This window comes from Tachypleus tridentatus, chromosome 8 (assembly GCF_004210375.1).
Source record: "Tachypleus tridentatus isolate NWPU-2018 chromosome 8, ASM421037v1, whole genome shotgun sequence".
Classification (NCBI taxonomy): Eukaryota; Metazoa; Arthropoda; class Merostomata; order Xiphosura; family Limulidae; genus Tachypleus; species Tachypleus tridentatus.
The window spans coordinates 66,831,390-66,858,187 of NC_134832.1; the positions used below are offsets into that span (position 1 = coordinate 66,831,390).

General features: G+C 30.8%; 1 protein-coding gene across 9 annotated transcripts in view; it reads left to right on the top strand.

The window, feature by feature from the left end:
• LOC143222566 (myelin expression factor 2-like) overlaps positions 1-26,798 on the top strand; it is a 90,965-nt gene that overhangs the window by 42,685 nt on the left and 21,482 nt on the right. For 3 of the 9 annotated variants that reach the window (XR_013012319.1, XM_076449227.1, XM_076449226.1), the window contains exons 10-15: positions 12,411-12,482; positions 14,686-14,766; positions 19,082-19,479; positions 22,068-22,119; positions 23,259-23,339; positions 25,375-25,431. Coding sequence is in view for 7 of the 9 variants with exons in the window: in XM_076449227.1 (XP_076305342.1) it covers positions 12,411-12,482; positions 14,686-14,766; positions 19,082-19,479; positions 22,068-22,119; positions 23,259-23,339; positions 25,375-25,430 (740 nt within the window). In the remaining 2 variants the exon portion in view is untranslated. The remainder of the gene's footprint in view (positions 1-12,410; positions 12,483-14,685; positions 14,767-19,081; positions 19,480-22,067; positions 22,120-23,258; positions 23,340-25,374; positions 25,432-26,798) is intronic. The other 6 variants (XR_013012320.1, XM_076449233.1, XM_076449232.1 and 3 more) reach the window with 3 other exon arrangements.

Genomic DNA, 26,798 nt, shown 5'->3' on the forward strand with positions numbered 1-26,798 from the left:
GACATTGTATGGTTTTTGAATGATATTATTACGTTTTCTCTGGTATGAGCATTTCATTAAATAAAACATTTAGTGAACTGCTACCATTATTATAAAGAAAAATATGCTTAAGTGTCATTGAGAGTAATATAAAAGTAATTAAAATGTAAAAATAGGAAATTGTTAAGGTTACTTAAAGTTATTAGGTAAGATAATAATAATAGTTAGAAAAACTTTTTTGAAGATATGTATGTAAGCAACTAATGAGTAATGTAATTCAGTAGCATAACATAAACTGCAAATTCCCTGCATGATTTGCTACATATAGTATCATAATCATTGTTTATATCAATTCAAAATGTTATGCCATTAAATAAGTATAAATAGATGTATACTGTTATGACTCTAAAGCTACTTAGGATAAACAAATGTGATTTCATATTTTAGTATGGAGTAATTCTAGAAAGAAAAAATGGTAATTTAAATTAATTTCCTCTTCTTTTTTTTTCTCTCAAAGTTAGGATAGATAAAATAACAATAGAGTTTCACTGAAAGGGAAAAGTTTGTAATTTATTCAGGAGAATTCAGAGATTATGCAAATAAAATTTGAGATTTTTGAGATGAAGTAAAGTATTTCTAATCTCAGTGTAGAAGATCTGTTTTTTTCAGGTACAAAGAGCTTGTAATGTTTACTAAAAATCAACCATATTTTGTGAATATACATATACTGTATTAAAAGTTATAATAAGAGAATTACAATAAGCACAATAGGATTATGACATTGGTCCCAGTGACTGAGCCTGGGTTAGGAGAGTTTTGAGTGAGAAGCTCGTACAAATCATGAGACTACAAAATATCATTTGTCTTGTGTCTGTTATGCATTTATTTAAGAGGTTTCTGAAGCTACCAAAGGGTGTTCTGTAGGGATAAACAGTTTTAATGTAAAGTGTTGTCAGTACTTCTGAACTAATCATAAATATGGGAATTTTTTGTTTCTGAAAATTTTTGTGTTGAATTATATATGTTTGAAAGCTACAAAATTTGTTTCTATGACAAAACATTAAGTAATATCAGTGAGTACAGTAAATGATGGTAAAATGTTATAATGATTCAAATAATTATTTTTGAAACAATGTTATTGTCAAGTTTATCATGTTCAAAAAATTTCACACAAGTAAAGTAATTTACTAATGAAAGCAAAATGCGTTAGATAGAAATTGATCTCCACCCAAAATATTGTTTGCAATGATTTGAAGCTGAAAGTAGTGACTATTTTAATTAGCAAAATAAGATATAAAGGAAACATATTAATGAATATGAATGAAGCTGAAATAAACTGGAACTTTCTTATGAACAGTAAAATAAAATTGATTTCTAAGATGATGAAAGTGCTTTTAGTTATTCCAAAACAGTGTCTGGCAACAAAATTTGGAAATTTCACAACCTAAACAATAATAGGAATATCAAATCATATTATATAATGGGTCTTAGATATTACTTTTAGTAAATTTTACTTAGTCCCATGAGATATGGTTAAGTACTTCTGCTGTAAAAAAGAAAAAGGGAATTATCATTGAAACCTTTATTCCAGAAAGGTATAAATTGAGAGTACTTCATTTACATACATACATACATATATACACGTGTTTTTTTTTTATGTTATGTTACCTACTGCCTCTGATCTATATTGTTTTATTGTGGGGACTAAATTGTATTTCTGAGTTGAGAAAATTATAGAAAAATCGTTTTTAATTCGATTTCAGATTTTACTTTTGTGTATAGTAGTATATTGTATTATATAATGAAGTTTGAAACGAAATTTAATTTTTAAAAGAAATCCAAAATAAGTTTGGGACTATTTTCAGTGCCTACTGAGAAAAATATTTTTCAAAATTTAAAAAAAAATAATACTAAATTTAGTTCTGGTTCTGACATCATGGTTGAAACCTAAACCTTTTTCTGGATAGTTTTCTTTATGAAACAGCATCTGGCATTTTAAATCTTAGTTGAATGTATCAGTTTCAGTACCACGTTATTTCATGTTTGACAAATCATAGGATGATAACCAATGCATGTGAAAAAATTGACGAAGCATTGTTCTCTGAATTTTACAACATGAATGTAAGTGGTTATTTATTATAACTGCTATCTTATTTAGAGATTGTATTTAATAGTGGCCAATAATACATTTTTTATAAACCTTAGAAAATTTGTTTCTGGTAAAAACTTCCTTAGATAAACAGTTATAGTTTTCTGCTATAATCTGCTGTCATTCTAGAAAAAAGTGTAATTTAAATCTATTTTGTACTTTTTTATGGTGATTGTAAGGTGGTCAAATTGATGAGTCTATAGAATTATGGAAAAGAAAGTGACTGATAATATATGAAGTTTTATTGGAAAAACATTTGATACTTATTTAGGAGGTTTTTGCAGGTTACACGAGAGAAATCTGAAAATTTTTGTTTGAAGAAAGGTATTTTGCCAAATTTGTTGCAGATCAAGTATTTTCTTAGTTGTAGTATGTATACCTTCATGATGGTTATAAGGTCATCTAAGGTACACAAGTCTGTGTGCTTAGGATTAAAGGATTAATTTCTTTTGCTGATTATGGAAATATGAGTTCTTTCTAGTCTTGTAGGTATGTGTAATATTGAACTATTTGTGTTATGGGGGAATGTAGATAATAAAGACAATGGGGGTGAAGGCAAAGAAAATTGCATAAGTTGGTTCATTAAAAAGGAAACTGATTTGATGTAAGAAAGCAAATTATAAATGGAGCTCAGTAAACTTGGAGTAATGTTACAATTGATGTACCTCAGTGTTAGTGTTATGACTTTTGCTCTTTATTTACATCAATGATAGATGGAGTGGTCAATAAATTATGTAAATTTGCTGATGATATTAAAGATTTGGGTGTTGCTATCTGTGAAAAGGATGCTGTTGATTTACAAAAGGATTTGGATTATTTTGGAAGTTGAGCAAATATATGACAAATGGATTTTAATTATAGTAAATGCTAAACAATGCATGTGAAATATCACAGTTTGAATTATTATATTTTTTATTAAAATATCATTAACAGTGTTATTTAAGAACAAGTTCTTGTTGTTTCATTTGATCAGTTTCTTAAACCATCTTTAAGAAGTGTGCTGTTGCTAGTGGTAGGGTAGTTGAGATTTTAGGTACACAGATACGAAATATAAGCATAAAGAGATTGTAATGCCAGTGTGTAGGTCATTGGTTTGGTCATGTTTGGAGTACTGTATTCAGTCCTGGGTTCTTTAATTTAGACATGACACTGAATTGTTGGAAAGGGCTCAGAGGAGAGAACAACTAAACGATATCTGGGATTAGAAGATCCTGTTATAAGATTAAATTTATATCTCTGGAATTTTCTGTTGAAAAAAAAGAAATTAGAGGAGTTCTGATTCAAGTGTTAAAGATTAATGGAATTGATAGCTTTGATTACATCATGTTTCCAATAATGAAAAAGATAAGGCTAGGAGATGTAAATTTTGGTAAGATAGGAGTCATATTCAGCTAAGACAGTTTTATTTTTCTAACAGAGTGGTTGGCCTTCTGATAGGTAGATTCTGTTATTTGAAGGAAGTTTAATGGAAGGCTTAATAAATATTTGAATGATAAGGCCTGACTCTGAATGTTTTATTTTAGAATTTAATATAACAAATGGGATGGTAGGTCCATTGTTATCCTCAAATTATCTGTTCATGTATGTATGATACTTCACTATTAAAAGCTATGGAACACATTTTGTAGTCCTGAATATGTTCTCAGTTCGTATTCCTTCATCAGACAATGCGGAAAGTTATAAGTAAACGTAATTCTCCTGCTTTAGAGTATCATGGAATAAGTTCCCATAGAAGCATTAGATTTGTGGAAGTGTTATCATTTGTGATTGATGTTACAATGAAGTAGAATATAAAAGGCTTTAGTGATTCTGATCATCACACTGGTAAACTCACAAAGATTTCTAACAGAATAAATTTTCTATTCTCAGAGATTTTACTAAAATACAGTTTGTCATCAGAGAGTAATACTAGTACCAGTACAGAGAGTCATATTTTATAGTTTATAAATGAACACCTTTAAACAACAAGCTGCACACAATTTTTTTTAATTATGTCATTATTGTCAGTGTTGTAAAATGAATGAAATTATAAACTAGATTTGTTTAAAGTTGTTACTTTAATACAAGTTCATTGATTTGGGGATTAAGCTACTTAATAGTCTTTTTGATGTGAAGACTTCTTTTATTTTGATTTCTTTCCATAATTGTGAAGTGGTAATTCTTTATCTTTTTATTGCAGTTATACATCACATGCTCTTTTATACTTTATTTATTGTTACTCAGTAGATTTGCATCTTCCCATACTATTATCTGTAACTATCTAATGTTAGATATTGTATACTTAACATCACAACTAGTAAAGGTAACTTCATAGACAACATTAGATTTTGTTCATGCAAAACTTGTAACTTCAAATTGAAAACATTTTCAATTAACATTTGGGTTTGAAAATAAATTTGTCCTTTTTAAGATAAATTACAATGTTAATTTTCGTTCTAAAAATTGTCTGCTAGTGAATGAAATTATTACTAACACTAGTAATTTGGTATGTTTATTATCTGTTGTTTCAATATCTGAACTGCGAAATATATTTTTATCTTACCTTTTTATAAGTAGGAAAAATAATTTTTTGAAGAAATATTTCATGTTCTCTACTTCATGAAAATATTCATAAGTGCTTCTGATGTGATAAATGTGATGGGTTAATATTTTTGCAGTCTTATCTTCATACTTACATGGGATAAAGCTAATGTAATTATAGTCCTGTAACAGTTTTTTTTTTGGTTTTTTTTACAATCCAATATTACCTTGATATTATGTACTAGGACATCAAGTAAAGCAAGTTGTTGATTCATGTAATGTTTGACAGTGAACTTTATATTACTGCATTGCTGGTTTGTATATTCACAGAACTGATTTTGGAACCATGCCATGCATGACTGCAACTTAGAAGTAAAGAATAATTAGAATTATAACAAGAAGTAACAATGAAAGAAGTTGGTACATCAAAGAGACTATTAACAAAGCAGATAAAATTGCAAATTAATAAATTAAGACCATGTTTGAAATCTTTATGGTTTATACATTCAAGGGATTTTCAATTACTGATGAAATTTATATTTAATAGCAAATTTTGCTGCTTATATTTCCAGTCAGATAATTTGAGTTTAGAGGTGACCAAAGGAATGTTTTATAGGGCATTACAGATGCAGAAGTGTATTGTGCAGGTATATTTTTTTTGCTGATATTGACTTTAATAGACCAGCTGTATTTAAGAATTATTGTAAAGCTCATTCTTGATGTGATCTTTTTAACTGAGCTATTTCTACTTTATTCAGATATTTGGCACAGATAGAAACTTACCTTTATTAATGCACATTAACATACTCTAAGTTTTCTAAACAGTATAAGTAAATGGTATCATGAAAATAACATGCCTAACTTTTGGCTATTAGAGCTACCAAGGGGATAGTAAAATCCCAGTTTAAGGACTAGAGATGAATAACCTTTGAATCTAGCATTTTTGCTATGGTTGGCATAATATGGAGAAAGTAGGCAATTTCACCAAATATTTTAAAAGATGGTAGTGTTCTTACAAGAATTAAAGGTTTTTTTATTGCAAGATGTGAAGAACCAAAATATCAAACTTGTTAACAGTGTTGTGTGATGTTTAAAAGGACAGTGCACAAACACTGCAAAGTTGCATGTGTTTACTTCTGTAGAGGAAGCTCTAATTAAAAAATATTATTTTCAAAAAATAAGTTTTAAGATTTTTTTAACTTAATGACTTGTGAATTTTTACTATCCAACAGGCAACATAATTTTGTTTTTAAAATAAAGATTTGTGTATCTTAAGTAGTCAAAGTTTACATGTGAGATCTCTGTAATCTCCAGATAATTAACAAACTTTTTTTTATCTGTTATTTTCACTACTGTATGGTATGGCCAATTTGTTCAACCTCTTAATCACTGAAAAATTAAGTACTTAGAAATAAATTATGAATTATTTGTTTTTGAATGATATAAGAAATGGCAGAAAACCACAAACGTTTTGCTTATTCTAAATAGCTTAAATCTAGTAGCATTATACCCGTACACGTATATAGAAATGAATAAATCTGTAACTTGAATGATTTTTCAAAAGGTGGACCTTGTATATTGATCTTTCAGCTGTGTATTATTAACATTGTAGAAATTGGTTAGGGACATATGCAGCTTTATGTTATCAGGTTCACACATCATTTTTTTGAGGGGGTCTACTTGGCCCCCCAAAACAAGCATTTTAAGAGACCATTCTTATAATTCATTGTATATTGTAATCTGTAGTGGAGGTTATCAGAAGAATCACTGAATTAAATATTAGATGTTACATAATTTGAAAGGAGACTAAAGATATCAGCAATTTCATGAAAAAAATCAAACCATTTTATTTTGTTCAGACCACTTTAATGATTTCACTGTTGATGTAATTTGTTCTTGATTCCATATAACCTACTTCCATCTAGATATATATTTGTCATTAGAATGTCAAACACTTGTAGAAATGGAAAAATCATACAATTTATATTAACTTTATATCAGTCAGTTCTTTCATATCTTACAGCAGCTGTTAATTAGTTGTTGATGAATTTGAATTTGTAATAAGTAAAATTCTCAAATTTTTAACATAGAAAATGAGCAGACAGTTCTAATATATTGTAGATGGTGATGAGATAAACTTAGTGTCCTTTCGTAGTCTAAATAAGTAAAAGAAATCTAGTATGCATCAGTGTCAGTATCTGGTGATGTTCCAATGTCCATTTCTTGGAATTTTCCTTCATTGCCCCGAGTAGCACAGCGGTATGTCTGTGGAATTGCACCTATAGAAACCTGGTTTTGATTCCTGTGGTTAAGAGAGCACAGAGAGCTCATTGTGTAGCTTTATGGTTAATTCTAATCAAAAACCCTTCTTTGTTACTCTTCTGCACCTGTCTCTCAAACTGGACTTTGTCAGCATTTGGTCTTCTAGTGCAAAGTGATCCTGAATTCCAAAGATGGATAGTTTTTATTGAATCAAAATTACTTATTGAAAATGAGCAAAGCATAACTTGAAGCTAATCAGTGATCCTGTTGGCTCAGATCTCAGATTGATCTTGGTCATCTTCATCTTGCTGAACCTACTTCTCTGCTTCAACTGAGCTAGCTGGTATGGACGGTACTAAGTCAAAGAGGCCACGGACGTTAGATAATTCCTCCTTTACCCCAGGGATGGTTGCAGCCCATGACTGGCTTTCTTGCTATTCTTGGGGAAATAAATGTGTAAAATTAACAATGATGAGAAACCCACTTGAAGTAAAAATGTGTTCTGATATGGTATGGGTTTTAAAACTTTAATTAAAATAATGTACAGAACAATGTTTTGACTTTCTTTGTTAACTGGCAAGAGAGTGCATTCATCTTTATCAACAGTGAAAGCTAATATTTTGTTATTTTAAACAAATGTCAAAAGTGGCACAGTGTAAATGCTGAGATCTGAAACTTTTTGAGTTGGGAGAGTGCAAGTTTTAGATAATTCTAGAACCATGTGGGTTTTCTTTATCATAATGCATTTAAAGTTGTTGTTTTTTCAAGACTAAAAACTTTATTATGTGTGCAATAAAGATACAGCTTGGAGCAATTTTTTTAAAAATGCCAGTTTAAAAACTGATCTTTAGGCAACAGGTACAAAGATTGCTCTCATTATAAATAAAAACTATTGAATGCTGTCTCTGTATTTTACTTACTGTATCTTTTGGTTTGGAAAGATGTTTAGATAAAAATTGGTAGAGTGATAGGAAATGTATTCAAACTAAAGGCTGAATTGAAAGATTAATTTAGACAATGAACCTTTCAAATTTCTTTATCTTTCACAATGGTCACATAATGTTATATATTAATCATGAACTAGCCACAAGGTCAGTTTCCATTTTCAGTTTACACTCATTCAAATAAAATATGGGAAAGTGGTCTTTTATAGTACATTTTATGTAGTTGTTACACTTGAGATTGAACCATCAACAATACTACATAATGACATCAGCCTCACTGCACATAAATTTCAATTGGGCTGATTGTGTGCTACAATAATCGGCATTTGGTGATATACAATTGTGATGTGATTGGTAGAACATTAATGTTATGTTTTATTGTTGGCCTGTGCAGTCTACAAAGTTGGATTCAATAGCACTTGTCGTAACATATGTAAACAATAGGCATGTAAACAAATTTGAAATTTTTATTTGCATGCATGTACTTCAAATATGTCATACATAAAAAAAGTAACATTCTGATTGGAAACAGTAATCATTTTATAAAAGTTCAAATTGCTATATTTCAAGATTTATAACTGAAATTTTATGTATCAATTCTATTACACTGATACAAAAGGTTTGAACATTGCACAAAGTTACAGCATTCTTATTAATAAAAGTGCATACAAATTTAATACATGGGCATTCTTATTGATGATATTTGTAAATTGTACATGACTGGCAAGCATTTGTAAATTTGGGAAGGTCTATTTATGGTTTTTCATAAGTTCTGCTTGGTTAAGAAATGCTTACATCGATACATGTAGAGTAAAATTTTTAGTGGCTCTTTTGATTTTAAGGGGCTGTAGAGGCCACTTAGCAGGCACTTTTTATGGGCCAACCAGCAATTCTTGAGGCCACTGGTTAGCTGTTCCCCACTAACTTTGAGCCTTGATTACAGTATTCAGTAGTATAAAATGGGCCTTTACAAAGTGCAACTGTCTTAGGTTTGTTCCAGTAAATTAACATTTTGTACTACACATTACACATGTTACTGTTTACAAATAAACTATTAAATTTATTTTTCTTAAAACATAGAAGAGTAAAATAAATAAAGAAAGCAATATTCTCTTGTACCTATGAAGTTTGTACTTGCTGTAACTTGTTAAGCCTTGTCAAATATCAAACATGAAATTTGTAAAACAAAATAATTATACATTTTGTGTACACATTTTTAAATAAAAAATAAACAACTATTTTAGTACTATTCAATTCCACTATCAGGGTTAGTAGCTGTGCTACAACTTGATTTTAAAAATATTTTTTTAATTACCATTTCATCTTACCTCTTCTACAGCTATGAAGGAAAGTGTTCGTATCCCTGCATTCTGAGTAGATTTTTCCTCAAAACATAAAAAGTATCACAATTAGGATAATGAAAGTATGGTATGTTATAAATATTGTATTAACACACATCTACATAAAGTTTTGTGTAAATTGAAAGACAAACTGTTTACAAACAAATAACCAACATAGGAGGGGCAGAAAGTGTTTGTGCATCTACTTTAATGGTTAGTTGTGTAGCCTTTCAGGTGAATTACTTGGTGTAATCTCTCCTCATAGCCCTCCATGATCATTTGACAGTACTCGACTGGTATTTTCTTCCATTCTTCTTTACAGAAGGTCTCCAATTCTTGCAATTTTTTCGGATGACGCTGATGAACCCTGGTTTTCAACTCAGGCCAAACGTTTTCAATTGGGTTGAGATCAGGTGACTGCGATGGCCACTCCAGAACACTTATATGGTTCCTCTGCAATCAGGATTGCACATATTTCGATGTGTGCCTAGGGTCATTGTCATACTGGAAGATCCAACGATGCCCAAGCCGCAAGTTTCGAGCATCATTCTTGACATAAGTGCCTAATATATCAACGTACTCTTCTTTTTTCATGATTCCATTGATGCGGTGAAGGCTGCCTACACCAGAGGAGCTGAAGGAACCCCATAGCATGATCGAGCCACCTCCGTGTTTAACTGTAGAGACGGTGTTTTTTGAAAGATTTTGTTCTCCTTTCTTACGGAAAATATAGCGAACATCATTGTGGCCGAAAAGCTCGATTTTAGTCTTGTCTGACCAAAGAATACTCTTTTAATAGCTAAAGGGTTTATCTACATGCTTTCTTGCATACCTCAATCGTGCTTCTAAATGAACAGGCTTTAAATATGGAGTTCTACAAGGACAGCGTGCTTTGAACCTAGAAGAGCGTAACATGTTCGTAACTGTAGAGGAGCTTACTTCAACCCCAGTTTCTGTATGTCATTATGTATTAAACGAGGATTCCTAGTAACTTCTCTAAGAACCTTCTTGGTTTTCTCTGGAATTGTGGTTGAGCGTCCAGAACGAGGGAGGTTAGCAGTTGATCCTGTAAGCTTAAACTTGGCAATTGTGCTTTGAACTGTAGATTTCGGCACATTAACTTGTGTAGCAATACCGGAAAGAGATACACGGGACTTGTATTTTACACTAATGTGTTTTTTAAATCACTGGACGTTTGTTTCCTTTTTGCCATGATGACAAAGCAGATAATGACAGAGATGGCACTAAATTGCCAGAATTAAACGTTTTGCTGGCTAAATTCCAATAATTATGAACCCAGTGTCTAGTTCTGGAATGGTATAATGTAGTTTATTTGCCAAATTAAACAAATTTTTTTATGGGAATATCAGTTTTTTCACATGTACAAATACTTTCTGCTCCTCCTATTTTTGGTTATTTGTTTATAAACAGTTTATTTGTCATTTAATTTACATAAAAATTTATGTAGATGTGTGTTAGTATAATATTTATAACATATAATACGATCTACTCTAATTGTGATACTACAAACACTCTGAATACTTTCTGCTCCTCCTATTTTTGGTTATTTGTTTGTAAACAGTTTATTTGTCATTTAATTTACATAAAAATTTATGTAGATGCGTGTTAGTATAATATTTATAACATATAATACATCTACTAGCCTAATTGTGATACTTAAGTTATGAGCAAAAACTGCACAAGAAGCAGGGGTACAAACACTTTCTGTTGTAACTGTATGCGAGTCTACAACAAAAAAATTTTTTTTTCCTTTGTAAACACCTCATAAAGGTTGAGAAAAACTACATGGAGGAAATTCTGAGCTTTTGATTGGTTATAAATGTGAAAGAGTGATGTAAGTTTACATAAACAACCATTTCCAAAAATGGAAGAGGTGGGTGGGATGACCTTGGTTGATTTATGAAGTAGTAATCATATATCAAAAAATAGAAAAGATACGAGTTTCTTATTTTATAGACTTGCTTGTCAGTATTGGTAATTTGTGTTTCTATTTTGTAAAAAAATTGTACATTTTGTAGTTGGACATCATAAATATAATTTGAATGAAGACTTTTCAACACAGTATGTCACCCAAAAATCATTATTTAGGTATTTATTTTAATATTTACTTGAGAAATTAATTAAGGTTTAACAATAAAATTTTGAATGTAAGTCTGCAAACATCATAACATGCCTTCTGGCTTCTACACATAGCAGTATGGTTAATGAAATAGGTAGTTGGTGATCAACATACTGCGTGTAATGTATATATTTATAAAATGTATGTAGCTTCTACATTTAACCATGTAGCTTTGTAGGAAGTCTGTTAATGCTGGATGGGAGGAAATATTGAATTATATTGGAATGGTATGTGGAGTAAATATTGTAACCTTATGAGGTATATATGTGCATTTAGTAATTGTTGGCTAGTAATGTATACATACACATAGACAACTAGAGGCTTTATAGTTTATAATTTGTTAAACTGTATATATATATATAGGAAGCCATATTAATTTTCAAGTTGTATACATGCATGTATACATATTATTAAAAAATAAGCATTTTTTAATATTATGTAAAACTTATTTATCCATTCCTTCTCTCTACTGGCTATTGTAAGGTTGTTCATTGTTTAGTTGCAGCTGGCCAGATTTCCTCTTATAGTGACATTCTGCACACGCTACAAGGTCAAAAATATGTTAACAATTATTAATTGCATAAATTAATATGCCTCTGTCCTCTCCATTTCTGCTGGAATTTGGGTTGTGATGCTTCTATGACCCTCTTACGTTATGATGACCTTAGACTGATGGGCTGTTGCTACTGTATACTTTATCTGAAATTAAATATTTCTTAAGTAAAATATATAATTACAAAATTTTTGCTTAATGTTTACTTAGAACCATCTTAATTCTTGTCATCTCCTATTTACACAGTTTTGATCTCACCTTATAATAAGCTTCAAGTATAGCTATTCTATTTACAGTATCTATAAAATTCACTGTCACACTATTGGTTATAATTCACCATTTACCATTAGCTGTCACTCTGACTCTTGATCTATGTTTGAAAGTGAGCTGATTGCTATTTTTTAAACTAGAGCTTAAAATTTGTTGTGGGAGATAACCTAGATGCTTATATAGTGATTTAGATGTTCATGTAACATGGTCGAAATTGATCATGTATTGGTAAAAGAAACTATGGTTCTGTCAGCAGCATCATGTCTGAGAGGGCAGGAACCCTGTATATCAACAAATGATGCAAGACATCAGTGTAGATGCAAAAGTAAGTTAATTATCTCTGTGGTGCATATACCTGCCATATAAACATTAAATTCTAGTGTATCTTACTTCTGCCTATAAGCTAATTTTTTGTGATTAGTACTGCTCTTTGTTATTGCATATCTTTAATTCTTGCCACTGGCTATCACATTCCCACTTCTGCATATCCATGTGTAACTGGTAATGCAGCAGCTCTTCATTGACAAGAGTGTGATACAACCCTTGTTGTTACCAATGCCCTTCTCCACATTTGCACTCATAAATCACTTCTTAATAGGCAGTAATATTATAAAGATGTGCTTGTTTTTGCTTGCAAATATTTTGACATTTACCTTTATGCTACAAACTTAGTTTTTCTTTACTATGTTTTTTATTTCATTATTTCATACAGGTCTTTATACTAATTTATTGTGGATCCCACTCTTTTGCAAGTGGTGACTGATTAGTTATACTTTTTTTTTTTGAAACTTTGTACTGTTAATCCTCTGACCATACTTTATCTCAATTATATTGTAGTTCTTGTTACTACTGACCTGATGTACAATTTCAGATGCCACCAGCTGTTAGTTGTGTGCATCTCTTCAGTTGTCATTTTTGCCAAAACGGTTATATCGCAGAGTTGGGTTGTGCACTTGCAAAGATGGCAAGTTCTGTATGATTACTAGTAGTTTTTTCTTGTAGTATTTTGCTTCATAAATATGTTGGTAAACTCCGTCGACTTGATAGCTCTATTTTTCAAAATAGGGTCGTTGTAATTATTTGTTTACCTGTGGACTTTCCAACAATTTTCTCTCCTTTATTTTGTGTTAGTATGTTAATTAAGTATGGGAGACCAAGCCACTTACAAGCTCCTAGTCACTGAGGTTGTGGACCATGGAGGTCTGTCATCCTGAAGGATGCATCATGCTTCATACCACTCAGTTGAGAGTATGATAGTGACATTCTGTGGATGTTGATGGCATATTGTCCTTCCTATCATGGACTGGGTATCTATTTCTAGATGCTGTTAAGTTTTGTATGAAGCACTCTATGTCACTACTGTACATACATCCTTCTACCTGCCTTGAGGGGTCAGGTTTTAGTTGGAAATGGTTCAGCTAAGTCCTCACATGTTCTTGCTGGTACCCCTCCTTTTACCAAGGATGTGATTAAAAAATATCCAATACCACTAGGTTTTGAACTGATGATACACTCGAGGTTTGTGGTCCTTCTTTCAAGTGCCCTTTGGATGCTGGTTCCTGATGAATCTGGTGTTGGATGTAGCTGAGTGCAGTATGTTTATTCTCACTTGTGTACAGCTGGGAGTCCTTCTCTGTCTTTGGCCTGGAAGAACCATACCCAGTTCCACCAGGTGTTTGATCGGGGTTGTCATCTAACAGAGGCTTTCATTCTTCCTACTGTCCATTGATTGCTAATTCATAGTTGATCAAATGTTGGTTCATTTGGAAATTTGTGCAAGTGGAGGGGAGATATTGTATTGAAAGTTAACATTTTTATAAACTGAAAATGTCTTTTTCATAGATACTTAACCTCCTCTTACATTTCTTACCTAGCCTTCCCTCTTCCAGTGATATGTGGTATGAGTCTTTGACCAATCTTGAAGTGGTTAATAAGTGCAAATGTGAAGAGGGTGCTGTATAAAAATTTACATGGGATTTTGCAGAAGCAGGAGATGGAAGGCTGGTGGCAAACATTGAAAATTTGTGCCAATAGAGAGCATTAATAATTAAGAAAACTATTTAGTGAGGGGGAGATATCTATCAATAGTACATTTTCAGTTTAGGAAAATGTTAACTTACATTCACAGCCTGTACAATCAGATATGAATATTATGAGGCTCCATGTAAACAAGAGACTACGTTAAAATAACTGGGTATCAATGTAAAAAAAATGTTCATTTGTTAGGTGATCAGATAAACTTAACTACCATATGTAATGCACAGGTTTTATTGCTACTAAGGGTGAAAAGCTTTTTAAGGTGACTTATTTCCAGTGTCAACTTTGCTTACTTTTCTTCATTGTGTGAAAAAAGAGACATATATGTAAAGCATGTGCATATGTAAGTATTAAATAGCAAAAGTATTTCCTGCGAGTTAAGAATATTTTGTATATTACACTCAAGTAGTTACTATGTTTATATAGCATGCTATTTACCTGCAACTTTTTTTCATATATTTTAAATCTTCCTCATTATTATTGTTTTATAGGTTTGGTTACTGCAGCAAATCTTGGAGCAGCAGTGCTTGGTGGTGGACTTGGAATAATGGGGATGAATTCCATGAATGCAGGTTATTTAAATTTCATATACAATTTAGTTTAAAAAAAAGTTACAATTTTTGTATGAACAAAAATTTACTGATCTTGGGCAGGTTGAAATATTTTGTGTACTTTAAAAAAATGTCTGATTATTCCTGTACAATGTTTAAGTTAGAGGTATGTTTTTTTAATTGCTAGTTTTTGAAGTTTATTAACTGTATGTGCACGAGCTTGGTCACTTTGACTTTACATCTGCTAATTAACCATAATAGTATACATACCATAACTGTTGGTGTATTGAGTGTATTTTTATGAAATGTCAGAAGCTAATAGTAAACATCAGAACTCTTTTGTGTGCAAAAATTAACATTTTTTAATTAACTTATTTTTACTAAATATTTGTCCATGAATATATGTAGTCTAAATGCAAGGTGATTGTCATGTTAAGATTAAAAACTTTTACCTTAGTTTTAGATTGTATTTCTTCAAACTCTGAAGCTTTCTAAATGATTATCAGATTTTATTTTTATATTTTGGATACATTTATAAATATTAATAAATAAATATACATAACTGCTAAATTTCATGTTTTTACCTCTAGTTTTTTTGCTGTCAGCCTACCTATGAAACTTAAGACAAAGTAACACAAAACAACCAGTGTATTGTTATAACTTTTCTAGCTTTCTATGTAAGACATAAGTGGCTTGAAATAATTATGTTATTTGCTTGATCTTAATCTGGTAGTAACAACTTTCAGTTTGTATGCAAAATAACTAAAACAAACTATACTGAGAAAAAGGTGACCTTATGGTCATTTAATAAATTAAGATTGTCTTTCTTTTGGTTATAAATTATATAATAGCAAATGTCAGAGAAAATTATTGGCAAATTTGTGTGAGAGAGAGAATGTGGTTGTAGGATGTGGCAAGTGTCTTACTTTCTGATTTATATTCATAGATAAAATATAAGAAATACACTGTGCCTAAGTACCTGCATTATATAATGAGTAGTTTATGATGAACTCTGTAGAGGGGTGGTGAAAAATGGGAAAGTTGGAGTTAATAGGCAAGGGAAAATTCAGAATTTATTTAAATATTTCTTTTTAAAATTGACAAATTAAAACATAATATTTGAACTTTATATATTAACTACATTTTGATGCCAAATTAGCAGTTTAAATTTTGAATGTATACTTGTAAAATGTTGTGTACTTATCAAAGGAGTAATTAGTTGATAATTGGCACTAATTATAAGGGAAAATAGTAGAAAGAAGAAAATGGGCTTTTATAAAAATGTTAATGCAAAAATATTCAACCATGAACATTTACTGATAAAATTGATTTAATTAAACCTCTTGATAGAAGCATGTTGAGAGATTTTGGTGAGTTACATACAAAATGCAGTTAAACTACCTTTACTTATTGAGGTATGCTGGTAAACATAGCATAAATGTAGCTGGTTATGTGTATTTTAATAGTATAGGAGTTTTATGTCCTTAATTTTATGAGGCAGTATTAAAAAACTCTGAACTTCCCTCAAAATAAAAATTGACATTTTCATTCCAGGTATCCCATCTTCTCTAATTTGTTTATAGTTCCTCCAAGAAGTATGAAATTTAACATAAATTATTCATTATAGTGTGTTAAGGAATAGTTTTTATAGTCTTCAATCTTATTTGGCTATAAACCAATCAAATAGAAAATCAAACCCCTCTTGCTACACCAACCATCACATCCTCTCTGAGAAATTGACATTCAGTACTATATTGTTGTTAACCAATAAGAAGCCAGGGTTTTATTTTATCATGTGATGTATTATATTACATTACTTTGTGTACAAAGAATTATCAGTTTTGCTTCCAGTTCAAACCTTAATTTCACAGGAGACACCAACAAAATCAACAGAATTTGTAACAGTTCTTTTTGCATAGTTAAAAAGGCAGCAAATGCTTTGAGAGTTACAGGACATATTCTGATTTTTCGATGTTATTAATTTATGTTCTTTGGAGCATTATTTAATAAAATGAAAAAAGTTTAGTGCAGTAGTATCATTAGTATAAAAAGTGTGGTTAAGTTTTATTGACAGTCAACAACTACAAAAAAGGCCAATACTTGTTTTTTAAATTCACAACTGCCGTACATGGAAATGTACTGTATACACAAGCTGATAAAAATGGGCTTCTCCCTACACATTATCACAAGACTACTAAAACTGCAAAATTTTGTTGATTAAAAGATATATATTGACATTGCTTGTGAATCTGAAAAATGTTAAATGTAACAGTCACTAACGAGATTACTATTAAGGAAGAAGTTAGCATCAAGTTGTGTGCTTAGTTCTCAGTGCCAAATTTATGATTTTATATGAACACAATTACAACTTGATAAACAAGCACATGGTTACTTCAAGCACATCTTCAAGTTTAACAGGTGCCACAATACTTGTTATTGATATATAAAAATAAGATTTTTGTAAATAGGTATAGAATTAGTTTTTATTTTGTACAGAACAATATTATAGTGTGGAGTGAGCCAAAAATTTATCACTTTAAATCAGTAAACCAGTGGTGCACAAACTTTTTGAGTCAGGGGCCACAAACAAACTTCTCATAACCGTTGGAGGTCACAAAAAGTGAAGATTAAAATCGTCCCACAGTTGTTTCACACAAGATAGACATCACATTTAAGAACACACAAATAACGATTACATCAAAGAGTTTGCACATTATTCTAAGAAATGTTATGATATGTGAACTGTCACAAAGTCAGTGCGATGGATGGTGCTGCATGTCATCTACGAACTTAGAAATGTCCGGCTTGATGTTTGACATTGAAAGACGCAAGACTGCTTCCAGATGATCATCAGTCAGCTGATTGCGAGTGTTGTTTTTGTTCAGTTTCATATGCAAGAAAGCCTGTTCACAGCAGTACGTGCTGCCAAACATGCTGGCGTGGACGAGTGAATTCTCTTTCAGATTAGCAAATGTATCATGCAACGTTTTGTAGAAATCAAGCAAACTGTTTTCTCGGTAAATAGCACACAGTTCATCAGATGCCTGGACATCAGTAAGTTCGAGCTGATATTCTGCTGACAAGTCATCCGCTGACACACTGAACGGATCAGCAAAAAGTTTCAACAATTTGCATTGGTCAAAGTCATGAAACTGTGAGTTGAAGTATTGAATTATGGTATCTAGCTTCCCAACATAAACTTGTGTGTCAATGTCCTAATTCTAATGTAGCTATGACTGAAAAGTGGGAAAGTGCACGAAGTTTTCTGATGCTGCTTGCTGCCGGAACAACTGTAACTTTGTCCTGAAAGCTGAGACGTGATTTGCAAGCTGACAGACAAGCTGATTTTTGCCTTGCAACTTCAAATTCAGATCATTTAAGTGTTGTATCATGTCGACAAGAAAAGTAAAATAAGCTTGCCATGCTGGATCAGTCATGGAAATCACTTCGGTGTCTTTGTTCTTGCTTCTTTGGAATTCTATCACCTCATCAATCAACTCCCAGAATCTTCTGAGCATCTTCCCTTGACTCATCCAGCGTACTTCACAGTGATACACAAGGTCACCATAGTCTGAATCAACTTCTTCAAGAAGACTTCGTTTGTTTGTGTCACCTTCACACTTTTTTGAACACTGCAAGTCAAATAAACACAACATAACCATAGAAAACACTCAAATACTAAATGAAGAAACAAGCATAAACAAATGCAAAATTAAAGAAGCCTTACTTATACAACAACTTCAACCCAAAATAAACCAATATAAAGGGATGCCTTTATAACTATATTAAAAATAATGAAATAAAATTATATATTCAAACATCTAACACCACCCTCTACATTCCAACACTCAGTTACACAACCCCTTCCAAATATGTGGTCAGCTTCCAGTCAGTTACCTCTTTCTTTCTTTGTGAACCTGAAGAAGGTCGAAACGTTTTTCGCTCTTCTACATAAAATATTTTCTCCACCCAAATGAGCCGTTTTTGGGTATATATTTGTCAGTAATATTTGTAGAACATTTCCAGAAGTGTTTTCTTTAGTTAAATGTGATGAATGGTGTCTAGTAATCACTATTGTCACCTTTTTGTCATTTTTAGTTGAAAGAATTCAGTACACAATTAAAAATTTTTACCAAATTCTTTCAAATAAAAAAAAAACATTTGATTGTATTTTTTTTTACCCGAGTTAACATTTATCAGTAGTCATTTTAGCTATTAAAGTGAGTAAATAAAGACTTCTAGTTTTATATCACTTACTTGGTGATATCAAACAGTTTTATAAGTTAATTTTAGCTATAACATCTTAGAATAAAATCATTTTTTCTGTATGTTACAGGTGTGGGCAACATGGGAACAGGAATGGGAGGAGTTGGAATGGGCATGAACTCTGGAAACTTGAATAACATGATTGCAAGCCAGTCAGTTGGAGGTGTGGGTGGATTGAATGCAGCTATGCAAATGGGTGTCACTGGAGATCAAGGAATGATGAGTCCTGGAATGGGTGGAGGCTTGTCTGGAGTAATGGGCACTGGAATGAACATGGTTTCAGCAGCAGGACTTGGAATGAGCAATAATAATACTGGGAGTGGTAACATGATGGGAGTTATGGGAGGTCTTGACCTTGGCACTGGAAGTACTGGGAACTTAGGAGGTGGAATGAATAGCTTTGGAGATACGGATCGCCTGAATTTTGAAAGCCGATTAAGGTGCTCGGATACTATCACTGTCAAAAATGTAAGTAATATTTTGATGTTTAACTAAACTGATGGTTTAGTGATTGTAACTTTTAAGTTATGCATTTTTACATATTCTGTCTTCTATAATCATATTTAAAAGTTGACTGAAAAATAAGGCCAACATGAACAGGTCTAGTATGGACATTTCCTGTTTAGTATCACAGTAATTTAGTGTTTATAACACTGAAGTTTGCTAGCAAACCCTTAGATGGGGGTATTTGCTCATCAGTAGAAATGTATTTATATTGGCCATACAATAATAATAAGAAGAAGAAAATAATCAGTGTTAGAATAATGTTATTAATATGTACATTATAAATCTGATTTTTAAATTACTTAAAGTAATAATTATTAGAATTCTGAAATCATGCTATCTATTCAACAAAATTTTAATATTTGTCAAGTGACTTTACAAAGAATCATTCATCAGACTTTCAAAAACTTTTCCCATCAGTGTAGTAAAACTGATAAGGCTATAATTATTGGAACAGTTTTTATCTCCTCCCTGGAAAATATTGTATCGTTGTGTATTTGTTTATATATGACATCTCTTTTAAGTAATGTTTTTGTTTGTATTTATATTTTTGTAAACTTTCAGTAAGACTTAAACTAATGACCTAATTTTGAGAACTTCTAATTGCATTTTTTATGAATCGTAACTATAATCTTCAGTGACTAAATTGTTTGTGAAAGTTAACTTTTCTGAAGTTGTTGGTCTGTTACACCAGTAATTTAGTAAATTTATTAGGCTGTGTCTAAGTTCACTAGCCTACCTGAGTTATACCATGTTAGTGTTATATAGTATCACCAACACAAAGTTACAAATTATAACTAATATAAATACACAGAACTTTGAGCACTGGATATGTTATTACTCAAATTAATCTCTTGTTATTGAAAATGTTTTAAAGATAATAAAATAAATTTTAACAGTTTTCACAATTAATAGAGCACAAATAATGTTCTAGTTTTTACTCATTTTTCATCAGTATAAAGAACTGACCAAATTATTCAAAATGTTAATATAAAAAATAAACAGTAATTTTAGAATACAATATTATCAAAAATATTAAGATAAGAAAACTAGTTTTGTAGTTTATATAAAAATGAAATGTTCCAAAAGTGTTATTTTTTATACGTTAATTTATCTAACATAGAGTGTAAGTAAATTAATTATATTATGCATTCTACACTACTCTTCCAAGGATGTTGCAGAATCATGTTGTTGACAATCAGACATGAAGTAAACCTGAGATAAAACTGATTCAGCAAAAGTTAAATGCCAGAGAACTTAAAAACCTTGGATAGATTATCTTCAAGTAATTTAAAATTGAAATGTTTAGAACAGAAGATGTTATTTGGGCATTATATAATTGTTATGGTGATTATTTTTATCACTGATAAAGTTTGAAGTGATTTTTCAGATGTACAATAAAAGAGTTTACTTTGTAAGTCACTATACCAGCAAATAACTTTAGAAGGAAGGATAAATTTTGGTTAAATAATTATGTTTGGGTAGTGTTTAGCATGATTCATATTTATGCTAAATTTTATGTTATACCACATATTATATTATATACTATTATAAAAGGTTTCTTACATTTTTTTCAATAGTTTTAGATTTTTTTTTATATAAGCTATCCTGCTCATAATACTTTGTTTTGCCTGATAATTTGTCAACACAACTTTATTTTCCTGAACACATTACCATATAGGTTACTCCATATTTTATTTATTCATTCCCTACTCTAGTATATTTCACTATAGAATGTTTATCTGTTGACCCACATTTTTTTAACTTTGTTGGATTTTTTTGAGTTAATACTTTTAAGCCATATGTTAATTAACAAAACTATGAACTACTGAAGTTCCAAATTAGCAAAACAGACTTGTTTATACATACTTATAATGGTTGACATTTCTTTTTATATGCAGAAAAAACCCATAACTGATTTGGATAGTGAAAATGCTACATGCTGCAACTATCAAATGGTCCATGACACCAAATTAAAGAAATGTTTTGGGTAGAGATGACACAGCAAGGGCTCTTATAGAGGCACCTTTAAGCATGTAATTAATGTAATATGCTTGTAGGCTTCTATTTCTCGTACTTTGTGATACTATATTACATTAGCATTTTATAACTAATAATAATGAGAGTTAGATGGTTACATGACGCTCATGAATTCATGCATACATGTGAATAGCATGTGTTTTGGAATATCTAGACAGCTCTTACTTTAGAAATTGTATTGGTCTGTTGCACCATAAAAGATAATTAATGGTTGTCTTCACTGGTGTTGATTTGTACATTGCCTAAAATATTCAGGTATGAATGTTTAAAATGTTTGAAGTACATCAATTTACTCATCAATTAGTTTATAATTAGGTACTAAGTAAGACTTTTCCTTCATAAAATAAATAACTTTTTGAATAATATCAAGAAAATGATTGTTATTCATGTATAATTATAGTATGTGAGATGAACATAGTTATTTGATGTCATTTAACATAAAGCTATTTGTTGACTAGCATGGTCTTATATCTGTATGCATGCATGTCTGGAAATTTTTTTTCTTTTAATAGCTTCCTCACTCATACAACTGGCAGGCATTGCGTGACAAGTTCAAGGATGTTGGTAAGTTTTTCACATTTTTGCACGTGTGTAATAATTATATTTATTGCTACTTTAAAGAACTGTATTAAATTAATTTTGTGATAAATGGTAAATCAGTTTTGTTATACAAGGATTGCAGTTTTTTTCTTTTTAAGCATAGTTAGATGAGCGGAGACAAATTTTTCTTCCTCAGTGCAAAAACAAATTTTGAATAATTTTATGAATCTTTGTTCCACAGAAAAAAATGATTGATGTTCTGTGACAGACTCCATAATTTAGTTTTATATTTGCATATATACATGCAAGTGACACTGAAAAAATAATTTCAAGAGGTGCATATTCATATAGCATTATGATTTTCATTATGTAATGCACAGTTATAGTTAGACAATTCTACTCAAGTATTTATTATCTTTGACACAATTAAAATGTAATTTGGTTTTTAAAAAATTACCAATTTAAAAAAAATTTCATGCTTAATATTCATTGGAAAAACAACAAGGTAATGTAATTGTTGGTGTAATTTTTTATTTAATTTAAAAACCTTTTAATATATGTATTTTCTAGATAACAGTTAAAACCTGTTAGACATGTGCAAGCATAATTCTAAATTTGTCATCTGATGTAGCATTCTATTTTTTCTGCAGATAACTCCTATGTGGCTTTTTATTAAAATTATGTAGTATGTTTCAGTTAAACTGAATCATTAATTTGATGAAGTATAGTAGATTGTGAATATAAACTATGTTCACAAGATAAAAAAAAAACAACTATGAAGTGTAAGTTGAAAGGATTGTCTCATTTGAAATATTTTTTTTACATATGAATGAGAACTTTCATGCGTGATTGTTGCAAGTTTATTTCAAAAATATAACTTTTAAGTGTGAACATAAATCTGAACTGCTGCTAACACTTGCCACAGTGTAATAAAATATAAATGATGAAATAGACTGCTTTTGTAAAGAGGATCCAAATGTAGTGAGTTTCAGGAAATCTTTTTTTTCTTCATTCCAAACATAAGATACTTAGTTCACATGGATTCATGAAGTGAAAATTTTAAATAGAAAATTGACTTAATAGTTATAAGTTGTTTTTGTACATGAAAGGAATTTTTAAATGTGATTCATATTTTTCATTAATTCACTTAAAAAAATTTGCAGGTGATGTGAGATTTGTAGAATTCAAGAAGGGGATTGCTTATGTACGTTTTAGCTCGGAACGAGATGCACAGCGTGCAGTTGGTATCCTTCTGAAATTTTTTTAATGGTGTTGAACTTCAGTTGATTCTATATATGTGCAAAAATGAGAAAATATTTTACGTAGAAGAGCGAACAACGTTTTGACCTTCTTAGGTCATCGTCAGGTTCACAAAGAAAGAAAGAGGTAACTGACCGGAAGCTCACCACATGTTTGGAAGGGGTTGTGTAACTGAGTGTCGGAATGTAGAGGGCAGTGTTAATGTTTGAATATATAATTTTATATTATTTATTTTATTATATTTAATATAGGTATTCCTTTATATTGGTTTATTTTGGGTATAAGTTGTTGTATAAGTAAGGCTTCTTTAATTGTGCATTTGTTTATGTTTGTTTCTTTATTTAGTATTTGAGTGTTTTCTATGGTTATGTTGTGTTTATTTGACTTGCAGTGTTCAAAAATGTTTGAAGGTAACTTTTTATGTTATTTGAATCTGGTTTCCATTTTTCTACTTGTTTCTCCAATATAGAAGTCGTGGTAGTTGACAAAATAAAACAATACTTCATCAACATCAATAAGTTTCCTCCATAAACCGTAGAAAACATTATACGCACACACCTAGACAGAAAGCAAAATCAACCAACAAAAGTAAATATATCTCGCGAATCAAAAAATCACAAAACCATATACTGCTGCATACCATATATTCCCGACATCAGCAGTCAAATAACGAACATTTGGCAAAAACTAGTAACAAAATATGACATTCCAATTAATACCAAATTTATTCAAAAACCAGGCACAAAAGTGAGGTCTATACTGTGTAAAAACTACACTGACAAACACCACACCAACATTATTTATAAAATACAATGTGATAACTGCCACGACTTCTATATTGGAGAAACAAGTAGAAAAATGGAAACCAGATTCAAATAACATAAAAAGTTACCTTCAAACATTTTTGAACACTGCAAGTCAAATAAACACAACATAACCATAGAAAACACTCAAATACTAAATAAAGAAACAAACATAAAGAAATGCACAATTAAAGAAGCCTTACTTATACAAGAACTTCAACCCAAAATAAACCAATATAAAGGAATACCTATATTAAATATAATAAAATAAATAATATAAAATTATATATTCAAACATTAACACTGCCCTCTACATTCCGACACTCAGTTACACAACCCCTTCCAAATATGTGGTCAGCTTCCAGTCAGTTACCTCTTTCTTTCTTTGTGAACCTGAAGAAGGTCGAAACGTTTTTCGCTCTTCTACATAAAATATTTTCTCCACCCAAATGAGCCATTTTTGCATATATATTTCTCTCTAGAAGTGGGTTTTCTCGACATCACTGATTCAGTAGGTTCTGTTTGTTTAGTACTTTAAATTTGTTGTTTTGGTAATATATAACTTAATTTTATTTGAACATAATTTTTTTCCCACCAAATATTGTAAATGTTGACAGCATAAATCCTGCATGAAAAAGTGCCAGGTATGTGTCGCGTTGTATGCATAGATAAATTTTTGCATCTGTATGTTAACAGAGTAATACACTTACATAATAATTTTTTTGTTTTCAGTTATTAAATAGTTCTCAAAAATTTTAGAAGTAATCACAAGATTCTTCGACATCACATCTTTTATAATTATTATTTTTCACTTTTAATTTGTATTTCATGTCATAATATTGTTTTAAAGTTGTGATAAAGGCCTTATCCTGTTTTTATCTGTCTCAGTATAACAAAGAGGATTTTTCACAACCACCTACTTCTTGCTTAGGATTTTTACAAAATAGAAAAGCATTTTAATGAAATGTGTGAAAGCAAAGGTATTCATATTTCATGCAGAACTAGTAAAACGTTATGCTTTCTTTTGTACATACACAAAAATAATATTTTAGGCATTCAAAATGTGTAGTGTAATATGTTTTTTAACCGATTACTAAATATATTTTGACATTTTTGTAGGAATATGAATTTGATTTCTAATGTAACATTGCATCTGTAATGTATTTAGAGGAAGATAGAATTTCTCACTTAATTAACCTTAAACTTTCAATACAAGATCTGATGGATGGGGCTCGAATTCATGGGCGCTCATTGGAGGTTCAACTGTATTGAGGTAAAATACCATTTACTGTTTCATTTTAAAATGTTTTATAAAATAATTGTCTTTATTCTGTCTTGGAAGGATTAAAACCTTTTTATATCTTTAATGTTTTTATTCTATTATAAAGAATTGCATAGATGGTACAGTTGAGTTCTTAGTGTTTCAGTAAAAATTTTATTTAATATTGTGTATTTGTGATGTGTTAAATTTTGGTGATATATGCACTATATTACCAAAAATAACAGAGCAGCTTACCTAAAGAAGGGTGTGAACTTGACGATGACCGAAGAAGGTCGAAACGTTGTTCGCTCTTCTACGTAAAATATTTTCTCAACCCAAACGAGTGGTTTTTGCATATATAAGGGTGTGTCATGTTTCACCATTTAGATAAAAAAAATGTAAAAATGTCGCTGTTAGTCAGTCTGAACTGCTATTACCACTTGCCACAATCTGATGGAAAATAAATGATGAAATAGATTGCCACTGTTTTTGAAAATAAGATCCGGCCCAGCATGGCCAAGCGTGTTAAGGCGTTCGACTCGTAATCTGAGGGTCACGGGTTCGAATCCCCATCAAACCAAACATGCTTGCCCTTTCTTCTGTTGGGGAATTGTAATGTGATGGTCAATCCCACTATTCATTGGTAAAAGAGTAGCCCAAGGGTTGACAGTGGGTGGTGATGACTAGCAACCTTACACTGCTAAATTAGGGATGGCTAGAGCAGATATCCCTCGTGGGATTTTTGACTAGCCAAAGAATATTCCTGTTTTTTGTCAGTCTACAGTCAGTTATCATGCTGTAAAAAAATCCATTTTGTAAAATTCTACCATTAGAAACATAGCATCATCATATAATAAGAATAAAACAAGGTACTTTTGGCTCATTTAACCATTACCAGTGAACTGAATTCAAATAAATGTAAACAAGCTCTCAGTATGACACCAATAGCATCACTTTTCCTGGTTGAATGACAGTCATGTCAAAAGCATTTTCCAAATTACCTACATGACTTTAGACCCATTCATGAGAATCAAACTGGTTAATAAGATTTAGGTTTTACATGCTGGTTTTCCTAATGTTTTTTTTACCTCAGTTTCAATGTCCAAGGTACTATGACAAGTAGTATCTTGCTTTCAAGGCTATAATGAGAGTCTTGCAAGCTAGCAGTTGGAGTTACTTGCAGATTGCTTATGTTGTCTTTAGTTGTTCAGGAAAATCTTAAGTAAGTTACTACATACCATTTGCATTTTTATTTCACAACATATTCCATATTTTGCTTTAACCAACAGGTGGTTATAATATTGCATTGCCAGGCTGTTTATCTAGATTAGCATGTCATCAACCCATTTTCAAAGTGGATTTAGATATATTAATTAAGG